The sequence below is a fragment of the Apus apus genome, chromosome 13 (assembly GCF_020740795.1).
Source record: "Apus apus isolate bApuApu2 chromosome 13, bApuApu2.pri.cur, whole genome shotgun sequence".
Lineage (NCBI taxonomy): Eukaryota > Metazoa > Chordata > Aves > Apodiformes > Apodidae > Apus > Apus apus.
Genome location: NC_067294.1, coordinates 9959868 through 9979330, shown reverse-complemented (window position 1 = coordinate 9979330; position 19463 = coordinate 9959868). Strand labels below are relative to the sequence as shown.

Here is a 19463-nt window from a genome sequence, read left to right as displayed (position 1 = left end):
GAGGCTGGTTGTCTTGGTTGAGGCAATCCTTCTTTTGCTGTATTTTGATGGTATGAGTTAGAGAAAACTACCTGGAGGACTAAGTCTTAGTAGGAGGAGCTGGTGGAGGTGAATGCTATTGTATGAGGAGATGGAAGGGGGTGATTAATGTGTTAATGTCTCACAGGGAGTGCTGTAGGGGGAGAGTAAGGGCTGGATTTTCTTTTTTTTTTTGTTATAGTTGTGCTGCCCTCTTGTAGAAAATGTGAAACTTTATGAGTGTTCTCTGAAGCAGGATTATTTTATCTCCCTTTTGCAGAGTTGCAATGAAACATGAAACTCGTGGATGTCATGGTTTTCTATTTCTGTTACAAATCCTTTCTAAAATGGATATTTACTGTAGGAAGTTGCTTGGGCTTCCCAAACGCCTCAACTCTGCAAAGCAAACTGCAGCCATCTGTCCTTATGTGGATTCTTTGTAGGGCTGAGACCTGAACTGGTTTGGGGATTTTCTTTTCTGTCTTCTCAGGTGTGCAGTTATCTGTTATAAAGACACTAGTGCAAAAGGTACCAATTTCTTTGTAAGGGAATCAGCAAGACGAAATCAGGGAAACGTGAGGTCCTCACACTCCTTTAGCCTGGATGGGTGGGCTGGACTTGTTGTGTTCTGCTATGGTGCCTTTCCTTGGGCGTGTCCCAGTGCTGGAGGGAATTTTTGGTGGATCCAGCTCCCAGTCTAATGGCTGAGGTAGCACATTTCTCTGTGCCGTGGCTTCTGACAGTGTCTAGACAAGGGCAGTTATTGCTGGGCTGGTTGCTGCCCAGTCATGTTCCTGAGGCTGACTTGGCATCGATGTGGGCTCGGCACTTGAATCACAAAAATGCAGAACTGAAGTTCTGGTTCTGATACAATCTCATGGCACTATCATCTGAGGCCCCAGGCACTAGTGCTAGGGCTTTAGCCTCAACCTCGTTCACGCCAGACCAGATCCAATGAATTACAGATTAGGGAAGGTCAGAATTTACTGTTTTACATCCTAAATCTCTGGCTTTGTCCCTGATCATTTGCACTATTCACTTTTCTCCCGAAACCCTCCCTAAACCTGACTGATACTTGTTTCCTACTAGTAAAACTCTTGAGAAATTACAGTATCTGCTGTGTGATTTGCATTGGACGAGTACAGTCAGAGTTCATGGAAACGCTTTGAGAGGACTGTCTCCACACCGAGGTGAGCTGATTCACTCAGGAGTCAGCAAAGGCTTTGGAGTCCAGTATCTGCCCGAGTTTTGTAAGAAGGCATCCGGACTGATACATGAAGCAATAGTTTATCTCCCTCTTATGGCCAAATTCAGAATGGCTGCTCTGCACAAGCTTTTTGGTAGGGAGGAAAGAGAGCAGGGAGTCCCTGCATTTCTAAGCTTTGGTGGTTGTGGACATGAGGGGCTCTGGCTGCTCATAAGGAATTGAACTGACTTCCCTTTAAGGAAGCTGATTGAAATACATTTTCCACTACAGCATAAACAGGAAAACATCTGTGAAAGAGTTAAACTGTTCCAGTTCCTCTCAGGTTTGAACTGGGAACTGGAGAAACTGGTTTCCAGTTTAGCCAAAAAAGGGAGAACAGGATCCTGCTCAGCTATACCCCATACATTGAAAATGAAGGTGCTCTTAGAAACTTGTCTGGTACCCAGTGATGCCCATGCTCCTGGTGTAGATGTGTTCTTGGAGCAGGTGGCATATGAGCAGTGTTGTAGCAATGGGCGCTGCTCTTTTTACTGATGTGGTGAAAAGAGAGTAAAATGCTCCATCAAATGTTTCAGGTAGGATTTCTAACCCTGCCAGTGCCCCTTCTTCTGGCTGAGATTAAAATGTTTTATTGAAAACTCTCTCTTCCAGGCATACTGGCTGTGCCTCATTAAAACCAGTCATGCTTGTCCTAAAAACAGGAGATGAAGTAGAGCTGGATGTGGTTTGGGTTCAAGACCCCTGTGTTGATTCCAGTGTGTTTTCAGAGTGCTTTGGCAATGACTAGCTGTTTGGGGCAGGGATTGGTTTGACCCACTGTCCTGTCAGGGGCCCAAGTTTGATCCTTCTCAGTGCCAAGGATTCAGAGCTGTGGCTTGGACTTGCCTCCAGACAGTCATGATTATTCCCCTTTCCTGGAGTGGGGTTTTATTGCTTGACCTGTAGGCTGGGAATCTGGTGGTTTACTCATCTGGTACCAAGATTCAAAACTGGACTGGTTCTGAATTCTGTAATAAATTTAAAACTTGGAACTGCATTGCCATGATGCAGGAGTACTTGAGGGATGAGTAAGGCCTGGGTACCAATGTGTGAAGGAAACAAAGTCAAGAGATCATCAGACATACTACCCCTTCCCATTTGGCTGTCCTCCCTTCTCCAGATATGCTTGAATTTAGGGATTTATTTACAGGGGTCTGATCTAACAAACCTGCTTGCAGTTACTCAGGTATTGATCTGGAGACTTGGGATGGGTTAAGCTCTACCAGATGATGATGACATGTTGGCTCTCGAGTGGGATGTAGTTACAAACAGAACTGCTTCTGAAAAATACTGGCTGGTTTGAGGAGAGGCTAAATATATACTGGCAATTTTGATTCTGGTTCGTCTGGTGAAGTTGCCTTGAGTCAGTGTCTGACTTGCCAATGGACTAGCTAATGCTCGGTAAAATGGCTGAGGGCAGAGAACTGGTTGGGCTTGAGTCTTTGTTCAGTGAGTTACTTTTTCTGTCACTTAGCAGCGTTGCTACTGATGGTGAGACTTCTTTTGAACTGATTATGTTAAATTAATGTTGTGGTATTGAGCCTGAAGCAAATGACCTTCCTAAGAACCCTCTTTGCAGTTGCAAAAGGGCTCAAAGAATGCATGTTTCCAAAGTCCAGGCTCAGGTGAAACTATAGTCTTGTTAAGAGGGTCAGGAGCTGTGACAACTATCAGTAAGTTGTTTCAGATGAAACTGAAAGCATCATCTCTGGAGTTGTTGTCACAGAACAGCTATATAGTGAGTGTTTCAGAGAGCATCCATTCGTGTAACACTTGCACGAGAAGTTGAAAAAAAAATATCATAAAATGCCTATTACTTATTTATAGCAAGAATCAGTTTAACTTCAAGAATGTTATAAACACATTTTTCATCACCTCCATTCAGTATTTGTATTTAAGTTTCTCTTGAACTAAAATGTGTGTTCATAAAAAATAACATCGTGATTCCACCTAGATTGCTTTATGTGTTTGGTGGCACGTGTTACATGTCCATTTTGTCAGCAATAATGGAGCAAAGGCAATGGAATTCTGCTTTTGGTTTTTCTAACATGACAGCAGTTGGGACATGGTCAAAGGAAAAAACCATCAGAACTGCTGTAAGCTGCAGTTCAGATTTTGATATGAAGAAGGGAAAATAGATGGTGGGAAAGTAATAAAAGCTCTCTATTACTGCAAGTAATGCTTGAAATGAGATGTCTGCATAATAGGAGAACTCCTAGAACAAATAAGAAAACCTTCCCTTTTTCTTCATTTTTCTCTAGTGAGACTGTGAAATTTAGTCAGTTCACTCAAGAGAACCTGGTTATACTTGTCTCTGACTACACAGCAGGAGAGTTTGTTGTTTGTGAAAGTCTTAGCTATTATGTATCCAGTGGAGTTTTTAATCATCAGCAGCGAAGACACGGGCATTTGCTGTTTTGCTGGGACTTTGCTATGTTGGTTATAAACCCACTGTGAGACAGGAAAGCTACAAAAACCTGGACCATGCAGTCAGTGTCTAGATTAATTTCTCAAGCCTGCTTTAGCCAGAAGCATCAGCTGGAGAAAGTTAATGAATACAGCCCACTTCCTTGTGCTCCAGCTTGTCTGGCTTAAGTGACCAGAGTGATCCATCAACCCCAAACGGAGCCCAGAAAGTGCAGCAGCTGAGACAGTGCTGGAGAGGAGCATGCTGACAGCTGCCCGTGGCTTTTTGTGGCCACCATCAGTGGCACCCTGCTCGTCTTTCTTCCCCACACCTGAAGATCAGGGTGCTTTTTTTTGCTTTACTCTGTTTTAATCATATGGGAGGTACAATAATTCTTTTAATAGCCAAGCAACAGCTAGAATTTCAGGCCCTGTTTTGTATGCCACTTGGCTGTCATTGGCAAGTGCTGGCATGATTGACTGTGTATGGCAATGCAATCCCTCCAGATAGGGTTGTAGTTTTGGATGGGTTGTTTTCCTCCTTCATAGGGCTTGTGAAACTGGGTTCATTGGTTCATAGTTCAATCTGACAGCTTCTAACTCTGGAGTCACAATCTGACACTAAATGGCCTAATTAAAACCCCTAGTCTGGCCAGCAAGATGTGTTTCATGATGATTCTGTGGAACTTCAGCTCTAATGTCTAATCCTTAAAACTTGCACAGGATACCACAATTTACCAGTGTGCATGTATGCTGGTGTGTGCATTCCTTTCATTCCCTGCTTTGATTGTACTGGGCCTAAACACAGCACCTGACTCCCTCCTAACCCCAGGACTTATCCAGGAGGGTAAAGTTATCTTCACTTTACAGGCAAGCAAGCAGGTAGAACAACTAGCCACACATGACTGTGGACTAGCAGGACTCTGCAGAGAAGCTGTACCTCCTCGTTCCTAATGCAGCACCTACCTCCTGAGCCAGGCTGGCTCCTGCAGGCTTTGGGCTCCAGCATTTCCTTAGGGCAGAGCAGCCATGGAGTGGCAAGGCTGGTCTTCCAAGAGTGCAACTCAGGCTCCCCGCATGTTATATTTAAACTGCAGCTGGTCTTTTGTAGCTTGGCACAAGTAAATCCACAAGGTTGGGACAGGCAGAGCCAAGGAGGCAGAAAATCTTTAAAGCTCCTTAACGTTGCTAGAGTATGAGATGAAGAAATGGTGCAATCTCTTAAAATTTGTTAAAAGCATGAACATCTGAGAAAGTAAATTTGAGGTACTAAATGACTGTCCAGGAAATAGGAATCTGACTGTGAGAATGACTCTGAGATCAAAGAGAAGGCCCATTTGATCCACTGAGGCTCATCCTCCTAATGTACAGCCCTGCCCTTTAGCTCCACAAAGGCATCTAATTGCTTCTCAAATTACTCAAGTGCCTTAGACCTGTCCACCTCACCAGACTCTTTAGGCTGTCTTCAACATATCCAGCATGGCCATGTAAGCTGACATGCTAACTCTAGTCCAACATCTCGCTACACAAGGGAACAACTTCACTTCCACAGTAGGTACAATTTTGTTCTTTTGTTCTGCTGTGAATATTTCTACAATATCATAAAGTTAAGGCTGAAATCCTTTTCCTGTCAGCCCCAGGGACAAATGTATAAAATCAAAGAGCACTACCTACCATTTTTTGATCACAGTGACAACTTGTTTTCTTCACTGTCCCATGAGAAGTAATCTGTGCTTCCAAAGCTTGTTAGTTCCAAGACTGATCTAAAGCAAGAACTGTAGAGCCCAAACATTGAAGGCTATGATCACAAATGTGGATTGGCTGCCCAATCTCATTAGGTGCCTCAGTTTTGGAAGTTCCCAGGGTCACTGCAGTCATGCACTGTGCATAGGCTGAGGCCGGCTGAAGGCACAACCATGGATGCCCTGAGTCGCACTGAGTGTGTTCAGGACTTAATGTCACACTTGGACAGGACAATGGAAAACCTTTTTAAAACTACAGTGGTTGAATCTATTCTCCTTCACTCAGCTGTTAAAGCACTTGTCAGAGGTAGGAAACAGGTTGATTCCCTCTTCACTACAATAAATCGTACTTACTTACTGCATTTTAAAACTGGTGTCCCTGCTCCCTAACTACTGCTACTGTAATCCAGACTTTGTCTAAGCACAGGCAGAATCCTTTTTACTTCCTCTCTTTCTAGACACCTGAACTTTTATTTTTTCCCCTGCATAAATGGCTCAGTTTCAAAAAAGTGGTCAAGACACCCTACCAGGAGGTAAAAGATTTATCTTTTCCTGCCAACAGCTGCCCTTAAGGCTCTGAGGGAAAACACCTACTACTGATTTGGAGAGCAGTCTTTAACCACCAAATCAACATGCAGGAGAGAGCCCTTTCCTCACATACCTCTTGTCCTGTTTTCAGCAGGAATATAAACCATGTTAAGTGAGAGTCATACCACACAACCTGATTATCTGAAAATAGGTTTTTCAGACTGTATCAGAAAGGTTGTGGCCAATACAGTTATCACTGAAAAGTACAGTATTTAAGTTCCCCTTCTGGGAGGAACACTCTTAAGTAGGATAAAAATATTTACTGAGTAATTGTGTATCAGCAGGACTATACAGCCCTGTGCAAACTTACTGCAGTGGTGGAGTTCACAGAGCTCTCATATGAAGGGTTTAAAAGAAGTTGTGTCTCTCCATTTCTGCATATAATTGTGTTGAGAGGAGGTACTAAGCAAAATCATTTAGCTACAAGGTTAAACTACAGCATCAATCTTCCCTACAAATTACCTGTTTTGAAAGGGTAGCAGAATATAGGTGGAATTGCATCTGCTAACATACAAGGTCTAGGGGTAAGGCTGTAGTTGAGGTATGTAGCCCATAAATAGCAAGGATTCAAACACTGTAAAGTATTATTCAATGACACAGGCAGTTATTAGCTCCTTCAAAGATTGCTGTCTGAAAGGAAAAAAATGGATTAGCTCTAGGCCAATGCTAGAGGTGCATTGTTTTCACAAGGTTGAACATGCCTTCACCATTACTAGCACCAGACTGAACTTACTCAGAATTTATAGCTCATAAATGATGTGAGGTTCTTTGATACTTCAGATTTTTTAAGAGAAACTTTATATGGAGAGGAATACTTACTAGTATTTAAAGTAGATTAAAAAAAATAAATCTGAAAAAGCTAGGAGCCATAGATGCTTTTTAAAGTCTTTTATTGCAAAAGGTATGGACATTTGCTGGCAGAATATTTGATCACATTCTCTACTTGACTGTCATCCAGAGGACACTGCATGCATTCAAGCTGAAAGCACAGGACAGTTTCCACTAGGCACCTGAGAAATTTAATGGGAAAGTCTTCCAAGCTGAAAGAGACAAGTTTCAAACTGATCACCTGCTCTGGTGCCCTTTGGTTCCCCAGAGTTACCTAGGAAATATGAATTAAATCAGCTACAGTCATAGCCAACTGTAAACATTTTCCTGTGATACAACAGAAATTATCAAGATAATTGATCCTGAAGTGTTCTTTCCCGTTTTAAACAGGAAATGTCTCTCCTAAACAGGCAGTGCAATGAGTTACACCTGACTTGGCATCTACTACTCAGTGCTGTGTTATGCAGCAGAGGTGTATGATGCTTCCTCTCATCTGGATTACATCAAAGAAGATCTATCAGCTCTTACTTGGTCTCAGAGAGACTACCCCACCCCCCAAAAAACATCTTTCTTTTCTTCCAGCTCCCAAGTCTAGTATAATCTCAAACCACCTCCCTACTCCCCCAGAAAAGAGCCAACTCCCTTTTTCTTCCCACCCCTTTGCCTGAAAGCATGACTAACAAGAATTCATGCTTCTCTCTGTACTGCAGTTAAGAGCAAAAATATCTTCACACTTTGGCTGTCCCCCTCCACATGCAGAACTCCAGGTGCATCTGAATTCCACCAATTTCAATGCCTTCCCACAGGTCTGATAAAGGTTTATGATCTTTGGCAGACAACAATCCTGCACCAAATAGAACAAGTAATCCATATCCAATCTCCCAGGACATGTATTTTGCAGCTGCTTCTTATCAGGAGCTCACTGCAAAAAAAGGAAAAAAAAAAAAAAAAGGGTTTAGAGGATGGCACCTTCACAAGTAAATGCATTTGAATACAGAATAGATTAGAATATATTAATTAACAGATGCACTTAGCTGCAGGTTATAATGGACTTAAATATTTGAACTGGACAAATGGAATGATCTATTAAGGCTGCAAGTCACAGATAACTAAATAACTCAGGATGATAGTATAAGCACTTTAACTTCCATTGTTAAGCTCAAAACCAGGCCAATTGCTCTAATCACTACATGGCTAAAAACAGCCACTGCAGATTACTTATTCCTTCTTAATAAATCAGCTGGAGATTCTAAGGAAAATTTTCACTTTCAGAAAGCCCTAGCAGATAGAACAATTCACAATTAACTGCCTTTCATGCAGTATGGTTTTAAGTTTCCCAGCAAAGCTGCAGATTGAAATTTTCCATCAAGATAGTGGTTCCTCAGTAATGTGCACACAGGCCTCAATATTCAAATCAACGTTGAGATACAGGCCCTTAGCAGAGATGGGTGCACAGTCATTTGTGCTAAGACAGAGTAGCAATTATAGGCCCCTGAGGCCCCCTGAGTTATTTTAATCACAAAAGCCAGAATGAACTTGTTTGCAACAAAGGCACCCTCAGTCCCTTCAGCTGGAAAGATACAGGTTGCTCTATTTAAACCAGTCAGTTTGGAATGAAGAGTTATTCACTCCCTGAGACATTATCCTTACTCCAGCAGTGAATATTTCAGTCACTAACAATTCAACACTCCAGTGTATGTTCTGAAGAAGAGCTATCTAAAACTTTCAATGCTAAAGCACAATAACTTGTCACCACTCTACTTTCAGCTGTATTTCAGTAAAGGATATATATTTTTAATCCATTTGATATTGTTCTGAAAGCTATCCAGCCAATTCCATGTCAATCACTGCTGGATATGCTTTTACAGGAATAAAAGGCCTTTTGGCCTGATCCAAAACCAGCACTGGCACAGTCCACAGTGTTCCTTGATAGCTGTTTTACATCATACCTATGTCTTCAGTCCTAATATATTTTTAGCAGATACTTAAGTGGAAGCAGCTCAGATGACTGTCTGACATTGACTGATGATCAAAGTGTCCTCCCTGTCAAGCCAGGAAGAATACAGTATCTTCTCTGTCCTGCATTATACAAACTACAGAGATGAAGTATATGAAAGATGTAAGTAGTAAGTGCAGAGATACAAGACCTTTAGGAGGCATCCTGAGATGGTGCAGGAGGATCCTTATTCTCAGGCTCTGGAGGAGGAGCTGGCACACTTTCCTCTTTCTTTTGTGCAGCCAAGAATTCATGAATCGCCCTCTCTATCTGGGGCCTGAAGATGTGGTTTAGTTTTGGATCCACCACCTGAGAAATAATTCTGTCCACTCCAGCTTCCAGCATTCCTGACCTTGAACAAAGACAAAGGAGTCATTCAGCTCCTCTGAAAAACTTCTCCCCAATCTCCTCCAGGAACTCTCCAGAGCCCTCCTGTCAACTGCAATTAGCATTAACATGGTGAGAACTGCAGCCCACTCAAAAGATCCTTAACAGGGAGTTGTTTCAATCACCTATTTCCCCCACCCCCTCTCAGTTCTCCCTAGAAAATTAACAACTGCCATCTAGTCTCCCAGGTACTTAAATGACATGTTGGACAAGAGCCACTTTAATAGGGCTCATGTGGAAATGAGGTCAACATGAAAGCAAACAAACACATTTTGGCACAAACAAGGGAAACAAGCTATTCTGAGAAGGAGGGAGGGAAGGTGAGAGCACAGTCTTTTTTTTGGCTGGCTTGAGGAAGAAGAGACCTTCTCTCTAATAACACTACTGTCACTCACTCCTTGTAACTGTTAGTCTAGACAGATGGGTATTAATTATAAAAACAAGCACATGTAGCACAGCAAAGTTTCTGGAACTGAACACTAGCGACTGAAGTGACTTATTACTTCAGGGGCTGCGTCAGGCTCTTGGATTGTGGGGCACAGGCTGTCTAGCAGGCTTAAGTCATGTCTGCAAGGGAGCAGGGGACAGGAAATGGAGACGCTGCCTGGTGCTGGGAAAAGCAGCCACAAGACTAATAACAGCGTGAAGGCTGGTGAGGCAGTAGGTGCAGGGCCATGGCACGTCTTGTCACCTCCAGGTACCAGCACATGTATATGGGCATGCAACCAAGGACAGACACATCTTGACACCCTCAGAGCTCAGTCTTGCAACTACAGGAGTGACAGGGACTCTTCAAACTCCCTAATGCTGCGTGTCTGTTCTTTATCCTAATCACTTGCTTAAAGGCTCTAGGTTCTCATTACAGGCTCTCTGGGGTACAATTTTCAGTTGTTTGTTTCATTCTAGTAGTAGAGCAACATGATATAGAAGGAAGCATTAAGTGACCAACACATCTCAAAAGACTCCAAGGAAAGACAGGGAATTCTGTACTTCTAGCAAACATCCCCTTCTCCAATTGCAGATTAAACAAACTAGTGTTACATACTAATGATTTACAGGTTCTATCAAGTGCTCTGAAATAGTTACTTCTGTGTGTGAGACATTCTAATTGCTTTTTTAGAAGCATAAATGCCACATTATCAAGTTCCCTGCTGGCTCTCTCCTTGCAAATTTATGCTATAAGCTTTTATCCAGGATGTTTTCTCAAACAAGCTAAGACTCAAGATAAGTTCAGACTACAATGAGCCAGCAGCAAGAGATACTAAACCTAAATCTCTGAGCAGCAGAGCTTAAGCTGGCTTTCCTGTCATGTTGGAAATGTACTATCTTAAATAGCTGTACAAAAACTATCCTCTGCTGCATGGAACTAGGCTAGGCCAGTTTGATTACTGCCTGCTAGTGGTCACAGTCCACTTAAACAACTTTGGCATCTTCAGAAGTTTGTTCTTTAAGTGATGTAGGCTCTTCTCTGAAAAGAAAGGTCAAGGTCATCCAGCTCAGCACATTGGGTACAGTTTTGCCAGCAGGCACAGTGTTGGATATTTGCAGCAATAAGTTGGCTAGACAGCAAATATGAGTACTGGACCGTGCTGTTCAGCTCAGGAAAATACAAACTTCAGCTAAAGCAATAATGTGAGAATTTTAATGAGTTAAGACTGCAGCCACTGGTATAATGAAACTCAGGTGACCCCAGCAGAAAGTGGTGTGGAAAATTTAGTTCTGCAAATTCTTACTTGACTTAGGTGATAAGATAGCTATGTAAGATACTATCAAATAGCACTACTAGTATTTTACAGAATGTTGCTTACTTACTGAATCACACTCTGCCTTAGCCCATTTCGTAACTGGTTTTTGTTCATTGCTGGATTCCATTCCTGTTTGTCCAGGTGGGTCGATACAAAATTGTCTACTTTCTGTCTCAAATTTTGATAGGCTGGCTAAAAAAAAGAATTAAAAAATTCTGGTTAAACAGCTAAAAGATCTCAAAAGAATCCCCTGCCACAGTCCTCCATAGTACATCTTGTGTCATGCACACTACTGTTCTGTTGTCTGTATTTTCCATCCTTTTACTTTCTGAACAAAGGGAAGCTTGTTTTACCCATGATCACCACTGGTAATTGCAAAGAACAGTTGGTCATCATGCTATATATAATTTAAATAGCTGGTTAAATTGGTTTTAAAATTGTTGCCTGCTCATAATGTTACTTAGTGAAATGCAAAGTGCCTGTGCACACAGGAGTTGTTTAAGCACAGTTCCTGTTGTCTGGAAACACATCACACTTTGTTCCTAAGAAAATGCCTAAGTAATATTGTCAGTAAAAAAGTGACAACTATTTGTTTCTGTGACGTTAACACAGAATATAAGGATTATGCAGGTTTTATCAGTGGAAATGTAATTCCAGTGAACAGGAATTTAACTAACAAACCTGTATAAACACAGAGGACCATCCGGATCCTGGTACTGTGCAAACAAGTGGCAACATTTAAATTTCAGAATTTGATATGCACATGGGATGCTCAATGAAAGGGCTGGTAACAGAGAAGCAGTGTCTGTCTGGGGCAGTGAGATCAAACACTAGGGCATATTAATCCAGACAAAGCTGCTCTGTGAGGATGACCTGAAAACTTCAGGAATGGTTTTGCTATATAGCTGCTGGGGTGGCTGAGAAGGAGGACTGCAGCTTCCAGAACAGGGCTCTTGCTGAAAGCCTAATAGTTTGGGAAAGCAAAACATCAGTGTTTAATTTTGACAGGGCAATTGTTAACAACCCAGCTTCAATACTGCCAACAAATAGTTCATGTTGTGGCTGAGGAAGAAATTCGTTTCAAATAACAGTCTGAGAACACCTACTCAAAAAAGGTGAAGTATTTGTTTTGGAAATGTGGGAATTATGGGAGACACTAGTTTCCTAATAATGCCTGGCCTAGGCAGTGGAAGTCCGAGCCCGTTCTCCGGCCTGTTTTTCCTCTGGGATATCACCCTTGCTGCGGGCCGGGACCAGCTCCAGTGCAGCCTGACAGCTGTGAAACCCGCCGGCGGGGAGAGCAGCCCTGCAGCCCTGCAGCCTGCCCGCCGGCCGCCCCCAGCCCCAGGGAAGGGAAGGGATGCGGGAGCCCCTTCGGGAGCCGGGTTCCAGGGACGATGCCCGCAGCTCCGGCCCGGGGACGAGGCACCGGCCGCTTCGCCCCTCCCGCCTTCCCCGGGAGGCGGCCGGCTCGGTTCGGCGGCGCTACCTTGGTGTCCACGTCGGCCAGGCAGTCCCGGCGGAACCCGTCGAACAGGCCGCGGCTCTTCAGCTGCTCCACAATGATGGCGATGAGCTGCGCGTCGCCGGGCGGCAGCGAGGCCGGGTCGGTGGCGCCGGGCCCCGGGCCGGAGCCCGCGCCTCCAGCGCCCGTTCCGCCGCCCGTTCCGCCGCTGCCCCCGCCCGGAGCGGCCCCTCCGGCGCCGCCGCTCTCGGACATGGCCGCCCCGCCGCCCCGCCCCGCGCCGGCCGCCCCGCGTCACGCAGCGCGCTGCCTCTCGGGGGGAGAGTTCCGCCCGGGCGCGGCACCGGCAGGCCTGGGGCTCCCCTGGCCGGGGAGAACTACAAATCCCAGGTCGCTCCGAGACCGCAGCCCCACCCGGCAGCGGAGGGGCGGGCGCCTGGGTTTTGCGGCGCAGCTTGGGGACGATAGTTCGCCTGGGGCGGCTGTGCCGGCCTTTCCCTTCCTCCCGCAGCAGCCTGCTCTGGCCCAGGGGCTGCCCGGGCGGGCACTCGGCGCCGCTGCCGCCGTGAGGAGCGGGCACAGCCCTGAGCGCAGCGTGCTCTGCTGCCAGGGCCCCAGCGCAGCCAGCCGGGCCTCGGCTCCGGGGCTGCTGGGTTTGGGGCGGGCCCGGGTTTAGCCCCGCACCGCGCGGCCCCCTCCGGGTGTCCAGGTTCCCACCCCAGGGAGCTCTCGGGCTCCTCAGAGGATACCTGCCGGGCTGTGACTGGAGGGGGTTTCTCACTGGTGTGGTGGGAATGGCACTGGTGCAAGTTCGGAAAATCATCAGTTTGTGTGGGATCATCTTGGATTTCCGCGGGGACCTGACGTTTCATTCGTTACAGCGTAAGGAAGAGCAACACCAAAGGCCTGCCCGGACAGCAGGCCCGGCAGAGGGAAGGCAAGGGAGTCTCTTAAAGGTCCTTTTCTCTGCCGTGTGTGCTTGGACTACCAATGCCCCTTATTGTTCTGATGACATCTGCAAGCTAGAGGGTACAAATTGTATTTATTAGCTTTATTTCTTTCCTGCTGACGTGATAAAGAACCAAACTCATTAGGATATTCCCACCTTAACTGCAGGAGAACAAACCACATGTAAATGTAATAATCCAATCTTCCACGATGATGAATGACATAAGTGCAGCCTCGCCTTTCTTTTTGTACCCTATTGAATCAGCAAAAAGATGGCAATGTTTTGCAAGCAATGCATTGTCTTCCTCCACCTGATGAGAATTCAGTGGCTCTCAGAGGCAGCACAAGCTGCCCCTTTCTATCTGGCAGCTTTGAGGAGGGAAAAACTGTAGCGTGAACAGGGCCTGAGCTTTACACTGACAAAAGCACCTCACGGAACTGTCGTGTCGAGTGGAGATGCATGCAGAGGCGTGCAAAGGCTTTTTGCCTTTCCTTCCAGAGTGGAAAAGCTGTACCTCTGATCAGACATCTTGTCACTGTCACTAGTCTGTGTTGGCCGTCTCAAAGTTGGGTATAACCCTCCCGAGGCCCATCCAGGCACTTGGAGGTATCCATGGAATCACATTCCTGCTGCCAGCAGCCCTTTCCCCCCGCCGCTTGTGGCCAGCCGCTGCAGCCCGGGGCTCGCTGGCATCGCTCTGCTGTCAGCACTGCCCCTCAGGCCTGACCCCCCCGGACAGGAACGCGGTCATCCAGCTGTCCCAGCGCCCTGTCCCGCTGGGATCCACGGGGATGCCTCACTGTTCCTTCCAGCTGATGTGGTACACGCAGCAGCATCTACAGGAGACTTCTCTAACCGGCACCTAAATGCTTTTTATGAGACAAAAATCTCACTTGATCCCGCACCTCCGCGTTCTGTGTGTTTTAGGGGACGCAGCCCTGACTCCTACCGCGGGCTTGGGACCCCGGGGGCCATTTGAGGGGGATCCGCAGCAGGTGGGCGCTGGCAGGGGCCGGGATGCCGGCGGGCAGGGAGCGGGGCAGCGGCCCCAGCAGAGGGCAGCCGGCGGCCGCGGTCCCAGCCCCGCCGGGCAGGGACTCAGCCCCTCGGTTGTCGGCGTTAGGGAAGACGCAGCTGGAGCCAGAGGGGTGGGTGTCTCTCTCTGCCCGCGTAAATCGCAGCGGCAGCAAGGGAGCTCAGGAGGAGGTGTTTTGTGGGGTTTTTTTGCGCGGGTTTTCCGCTGTCCTGGAAAGCTTTTTCTTCCATCTGCAGGGCTGGGAGTGAGCAACCTCAAAACCAGCCCCTCAGTCGCACATTGCGATTAGGAGAATCCAGCCCAGGATTTAGTGGGGACTGCCACAAGCGAAAATTCCTCCCAATTAACGAATGACTCAAAGAGACCGTGAGCATCCATGATGCAGGAGAGGGAAAGCCCATAGTGCAAACCTCTCCTACCCAGGGTGTCTCCCAGCTGCAGCATTCAGAGCAGCTTCTTGCTTCATTTAAATGCTGTCACCATCTCCAGCTGTGGCAACTTGTCTCGATGGTGCTGAGATGGGAGAGCAGTGCTGATGCTGCTGTTACTGGTGAAGCACGACTCACAATCCCTACATTAGGCCTCTTCCTTTATCTGCAGGTGGATGCAGTGATCTGTTTCTCAGCATGGCACAAAGGCAGATGCAGTTGGTGTTTCAGGGCATGGGGGAAGGGGTAAACCTGCTAGTTAGCAGAGATCACTGGGATTAATCTGTTCTCCTTACAAGTTTGCTGGCTGTGTGACCTAGGTCGAGCAGTGTTTAAAAGTTTTGAGATCTGTAGCTGAGGCATGAGAAGAACACAGCATTTAATCTGATCTGTCTGGGTATTTTTGCCCAACATCATAGCGTATAGGTGAGCATATTAAACCATGGTGTCTTAGATAAAGCAGCTTATCCTCCAGGGAGGAGAACAATGGACCTCTCCTTGCATCAGACCTCTAGTACAACATTTATGAGATCTATGAACTCTGCCTATAGCCATGCCCTCAAGGAAAGCTTTAGGCAGTTTGCACAGTTCAGGTCAGTAGGAGACTCAGGAAGGGAGGAATCTTACCTGCTTGCTGCTGCTTTTGAAGACCTGATGGAATGAATGCTTGTAAACCTTAGGGATTAAGTTTATATCAGGAAAAATAAATAGGAAAAAAATGCTTAGAAAGTTATTTAGATAAAAATTACTATCAAAGCAATGATTTTTAGTCTTATTTTCCTGTGTTATAATCCCCTGGAAACCTATTCCTTTGGTTGACCAGGGAGATGAGGATATTAATTGTCAATTCAATTTGTGAAGGACCATCCTTCCAGAGTCACACTTTCAATCGCAGATGATCAGAGCCAAGTTCAGTCCATTTTTTTTTCAGTGTTTGCTACCACTGCCTTTCAGGTTTCATGGAAATTCTGATATCACAGGGAAAAAGTTAACCTTTGCTACAGCTGCTTACGAACGGTTCATGGACATTTCAGTTGGCTGACAAAACCAAGTTGTTCCATAGAAGTGGTGTGAATGAAGTCTGGTTTCATAGGTGCTCGAGTCCTTTCTGCTCTTTGAAGCCATCACTGTATGATCCTTCTGTCTTGCACAGGATGCTGTAGCTTGCAGCCTGGTGCTTGCTGTGCAGAATACACAGTGGTGCAGTCCTGCCTGTGTTTTCCTCAATGATGACACTCGTTTGAGTCCCTGTCCACCCAGCTTCTGACTGTCACTGTCTGTAAAATGCAATCATCATTGAGGGGTATTTCCTGTATTCTGTGTTACTGCTCTGCAGAGATGTGAGTTTGTTCCTTTCCTCCCCAGTGCAGACCAACTTTCTACCTTCGTTCATGCATTTGCCTGATACCAGGCCTGGTATAACCTACCCACCTCCAGTGTTTGGGCACAGGTCTGCTGCTGCAGGGGCAGAAAAAGTTAGAGCGTATTGTAAGCCCTGTTTCATATAGCATGGTTAGTTTTTGCATCTTTAATAAGATTTGTGTCTGAAACAATATTTGTAGCTTTTCCCTACAGAACCATTTGAGATGCCAGCCTCTGATCATGAGGATTTGGAGTGGGGGCAATCACTGTAGCTGGGAAGAAGGGAAGGTTAATTTTAATCTCTAAAGGTTTTCCAGTTCCTGTATTGTTGCTAAAAGACACAGACTATATGGGGGTGACATAGTTGGCAGTTTTCTCTTGCTTGTCCTGACAACCTCTGGCCACAAAATTTAAAAAGCCAGTTACTGAGTCTAGTTTCTAGGAGCTTTGCCCTAACCTATGAGTAGACAGAGAAACCTGGAATAGGTGGCTGTGGCCAGGCTCAATGTGTTTGGGAAAAGTTAGATGTTAAAAATGTATTATTCAATTACAAGCTGTATCACTAATTTGGGAGTGGTTCTGAAATTGCAGGTAATGCTCTCAGCATAAAGGCTCGAGTGTCCATCTAAAGACAATGAATGGAGACTTGAACTCTTGGTACTCCAAGATGTCCCTCATTACCATTTCTGCTCAGTGTGGGGAAGGACTTGGGGCAGAGAAAGAGAGATAAACCTCCTCTTCAAAATGAGGAATCAGTATAGTGTGAAAGAAAGTCTAGGTTAACCCCAGGTGGAGATTAGACAAAGCTCTGTAGGTAAGCAGGCATCTTCTTCTCTGAATGGGATTTCCCCACTGTAAACCCAATCTATTTATAAATAAAAAAGGTTAAACATAATTTTAAAGACATCTATTTTAATATTAATGTAGGATAAGCCCCCTAGGAATCTTGCCATGCTATCAAAAAATAAAGGGAAACCATTTCCAGGCCTCACTGAAATTGCACCCGGTATTTTGTTACCCAGTGTAGCACACTCAAAATAGGCGTCTGACAGATGTGTATTTTTTTTTTTGCCAGGGACAGTGACATCAGTGCTAGGTTTCTTCACCACCTCCTGCCATTTCCTCTGCAGAAAAGGTCTTCTGGGATGGAAATGGAGGAACAGGAAGCAGAGAAGACCACAAGTGGGGCACATTTCTGCTCCAGCAGTTCTGTATCCCTGTAAAATGCTGCTTGATATCAAGGCAGCCATAGCTTGTGTAACGCAAAAACCAGCTGCTCCTGGGTAGGAGCTGTAGAAGCTGCCTCCCTTTCTCCCTGCACTGGGACCTCCAGCAGTACAGACCCAAATCTGGTTTGCTGTTATTAGCAGGTGAGCTTTTTCCCTAGTGTGTTTGCAACCTAGATACAACCTAGATATCGCTCTGGTACGTCTGTACACGACAACTATAATGTACGATTCAGTACAAGCTGACTATAAACCAAGGTGAATCTGGCAGCAGTGTCAATGAGACTAAACTGAGCTCATCTCTGTTAGGAGCACACAAGCAATGCCTGCTGGCTTCGGGCCAAGTTTGCCTGCTTTTTCTAGGGTTGTATCATTTTGCAGAAGCTCAGATTCTGCTCCTTTCATGTAGTAGGATGGAGCTGTGTTCAGGAATACAACCCATGTCCTCTGCATTGTGGTGGTAACTACAGAGCAGTGCAGAAAGCCTGGAAGTAGAGCAAAAGCCTGTGTGAGAGTTTGGTCCATTTGGTGTCACCCATTCCAAGCTGATGTTTAATCTTTACATCAAACTTTGAACTGGTTAATGGACTATTCACCCCGTGTTTGGATGGGTCAGGGTCAGCGCTGTGAGGAGCTTTCTTTGGCAGCCAGAGCAAGTGCCAGTGTTTTTAGATCCTGTAGATTTACAGAATGAGCAGCTTGGCTACGCAGGTGGCAAATTATTGAAAGAGTTGAGAAGTCAGAGGAATGCTCCCTAGCCCATAATTCTCTCCTGAAGAATCTGCACCATGTACCCAGCCTGCCAACCTTTCAGAGGATCCAGAGCCCTGAGAGAAAACGTGTTCCCTGCACATTGCCATTAGTGTTGGGCAACATATTATCCATGGAAGATGTGCTGCGTATACGAGACATTTTCTGTCTAAGCCCTCAACTTAGACTAAGGCCCCAGTCTTGCAAATATGCTAATGGTAATGATTCCAGTACAACAGATACACTCTTGAGGTTCAGTGTTTGTATATTGTTTGCAAGACTGGGCCCTCTAGCATTATAAATATTACCGGCACAAAACACTATATTGCAATTTATGTATTGGTTGATTTTACACATACAGAAATACATATATGTGTGTTTGCATACATATACATGATATACCTTTAGAAGTATCTGGGGGTTATAACAGCAGGTAGATAGAGACTTAGGTAGACAGAAACTGTGTACAACATGCTCACCTCCAGAATGGTGTTTTATTTTATGCCTTTTTTTTTTTTTTTTCTGGCTTGTGTCTTGTTACTGAAAGAACTTGGAACTCAAAGTACTGTATCTTTAAGTACCTAAGGAAAATATATTTATGAAGCAGAGCTCCTGCAGAACTTTTCAGAGGAGATGCATGCTGTGTCCTCAAACAGAAATGTCAGTTGTTCGTTCTTATATCATTGTTTCCATTATTATGAAAGACTAAAAGCATGTGGGAAAAATAATATAAATATTATTGCTATTTGCAGAAGGGGGTAATTTTCCATACTAGATCACCAAATGATACTTTGTAGTGTATCTGTGTAATACAATACATGAGAATAATTTGCTTTCATTTGAGGTTTTCACATGTTTTATAAATGTTTAGAAAAAAATGCCAGTTCAGCTGATGAATTCATTAACTACCCCACTATGCAGGGAAAGACAAGCTTTTTGGTGGTAAAATGAATTGCTTGTGATTGCTCTGGAATGTAGTGTCAGAGACAGGACTAAAATGGAGAAACCTTGTCTATCTGTGCAAACTGCTGGACAAAATCTTGTTTCTCACAGTACAGCATTTATCTGCCTGAGCCTGTCAAGTATCTCACTTTCTATACTGCAGATTTTGCTATTGAGGGCAGCACTGCTATAAAAAACACTATGGGAAGTGATGTGCATGGGATAAAGTGCAGCTTGTTTCTGATCTTTACATTTTAATATCTGTGTCAGGATAACACAATATGACAGTCAGTGATCCCTTGCTTGTTTCTACTGCATTGTCTTTCCATAATTTCATCCCTGGAATTCT

General features: G+C 45.0%; 1 protein-coding gene across 2 annotated transcripts; it reads right to left on the bottom strand.

Annotated features, from left to right (window-relative positions):
- Positions 1-6873: 6873 nt before the first annotated feature.
- Positions 6874-12690, bottom strand: BOD1 (biorientation of chromosomes in cell division 1). 2 transcript variants are annotated; one of them, XM_051631472.1, is made up of 4 exons: positions 12446-12690; positions 11024-11148; positions 8976-9176; positions 6874-7750 (listed from the first exon to the last, which is right to left on the bottom strand). In XM_051631472.1, exons 1-3 carry the CDS (start codon positions 12674-12676, stop codon positions 8978-8980), a joined length of 555 nt encoding a protein of 184 aa, XP_051487432.1. In that variant the 5' UTR covers positions 12677-12690; the 3' UTR covers positions 6874-7750; positions 8976-8977. The 2 variants fall into 2 exon arrangements, with proteins under 2 accessions (XP_051487432.1, XP_051487433.1); XM_051631473.1 differs by lacking the exon at positions 8976-9176.
- Positions 12691-19463: the final 6773 nt, after the last annotated feature.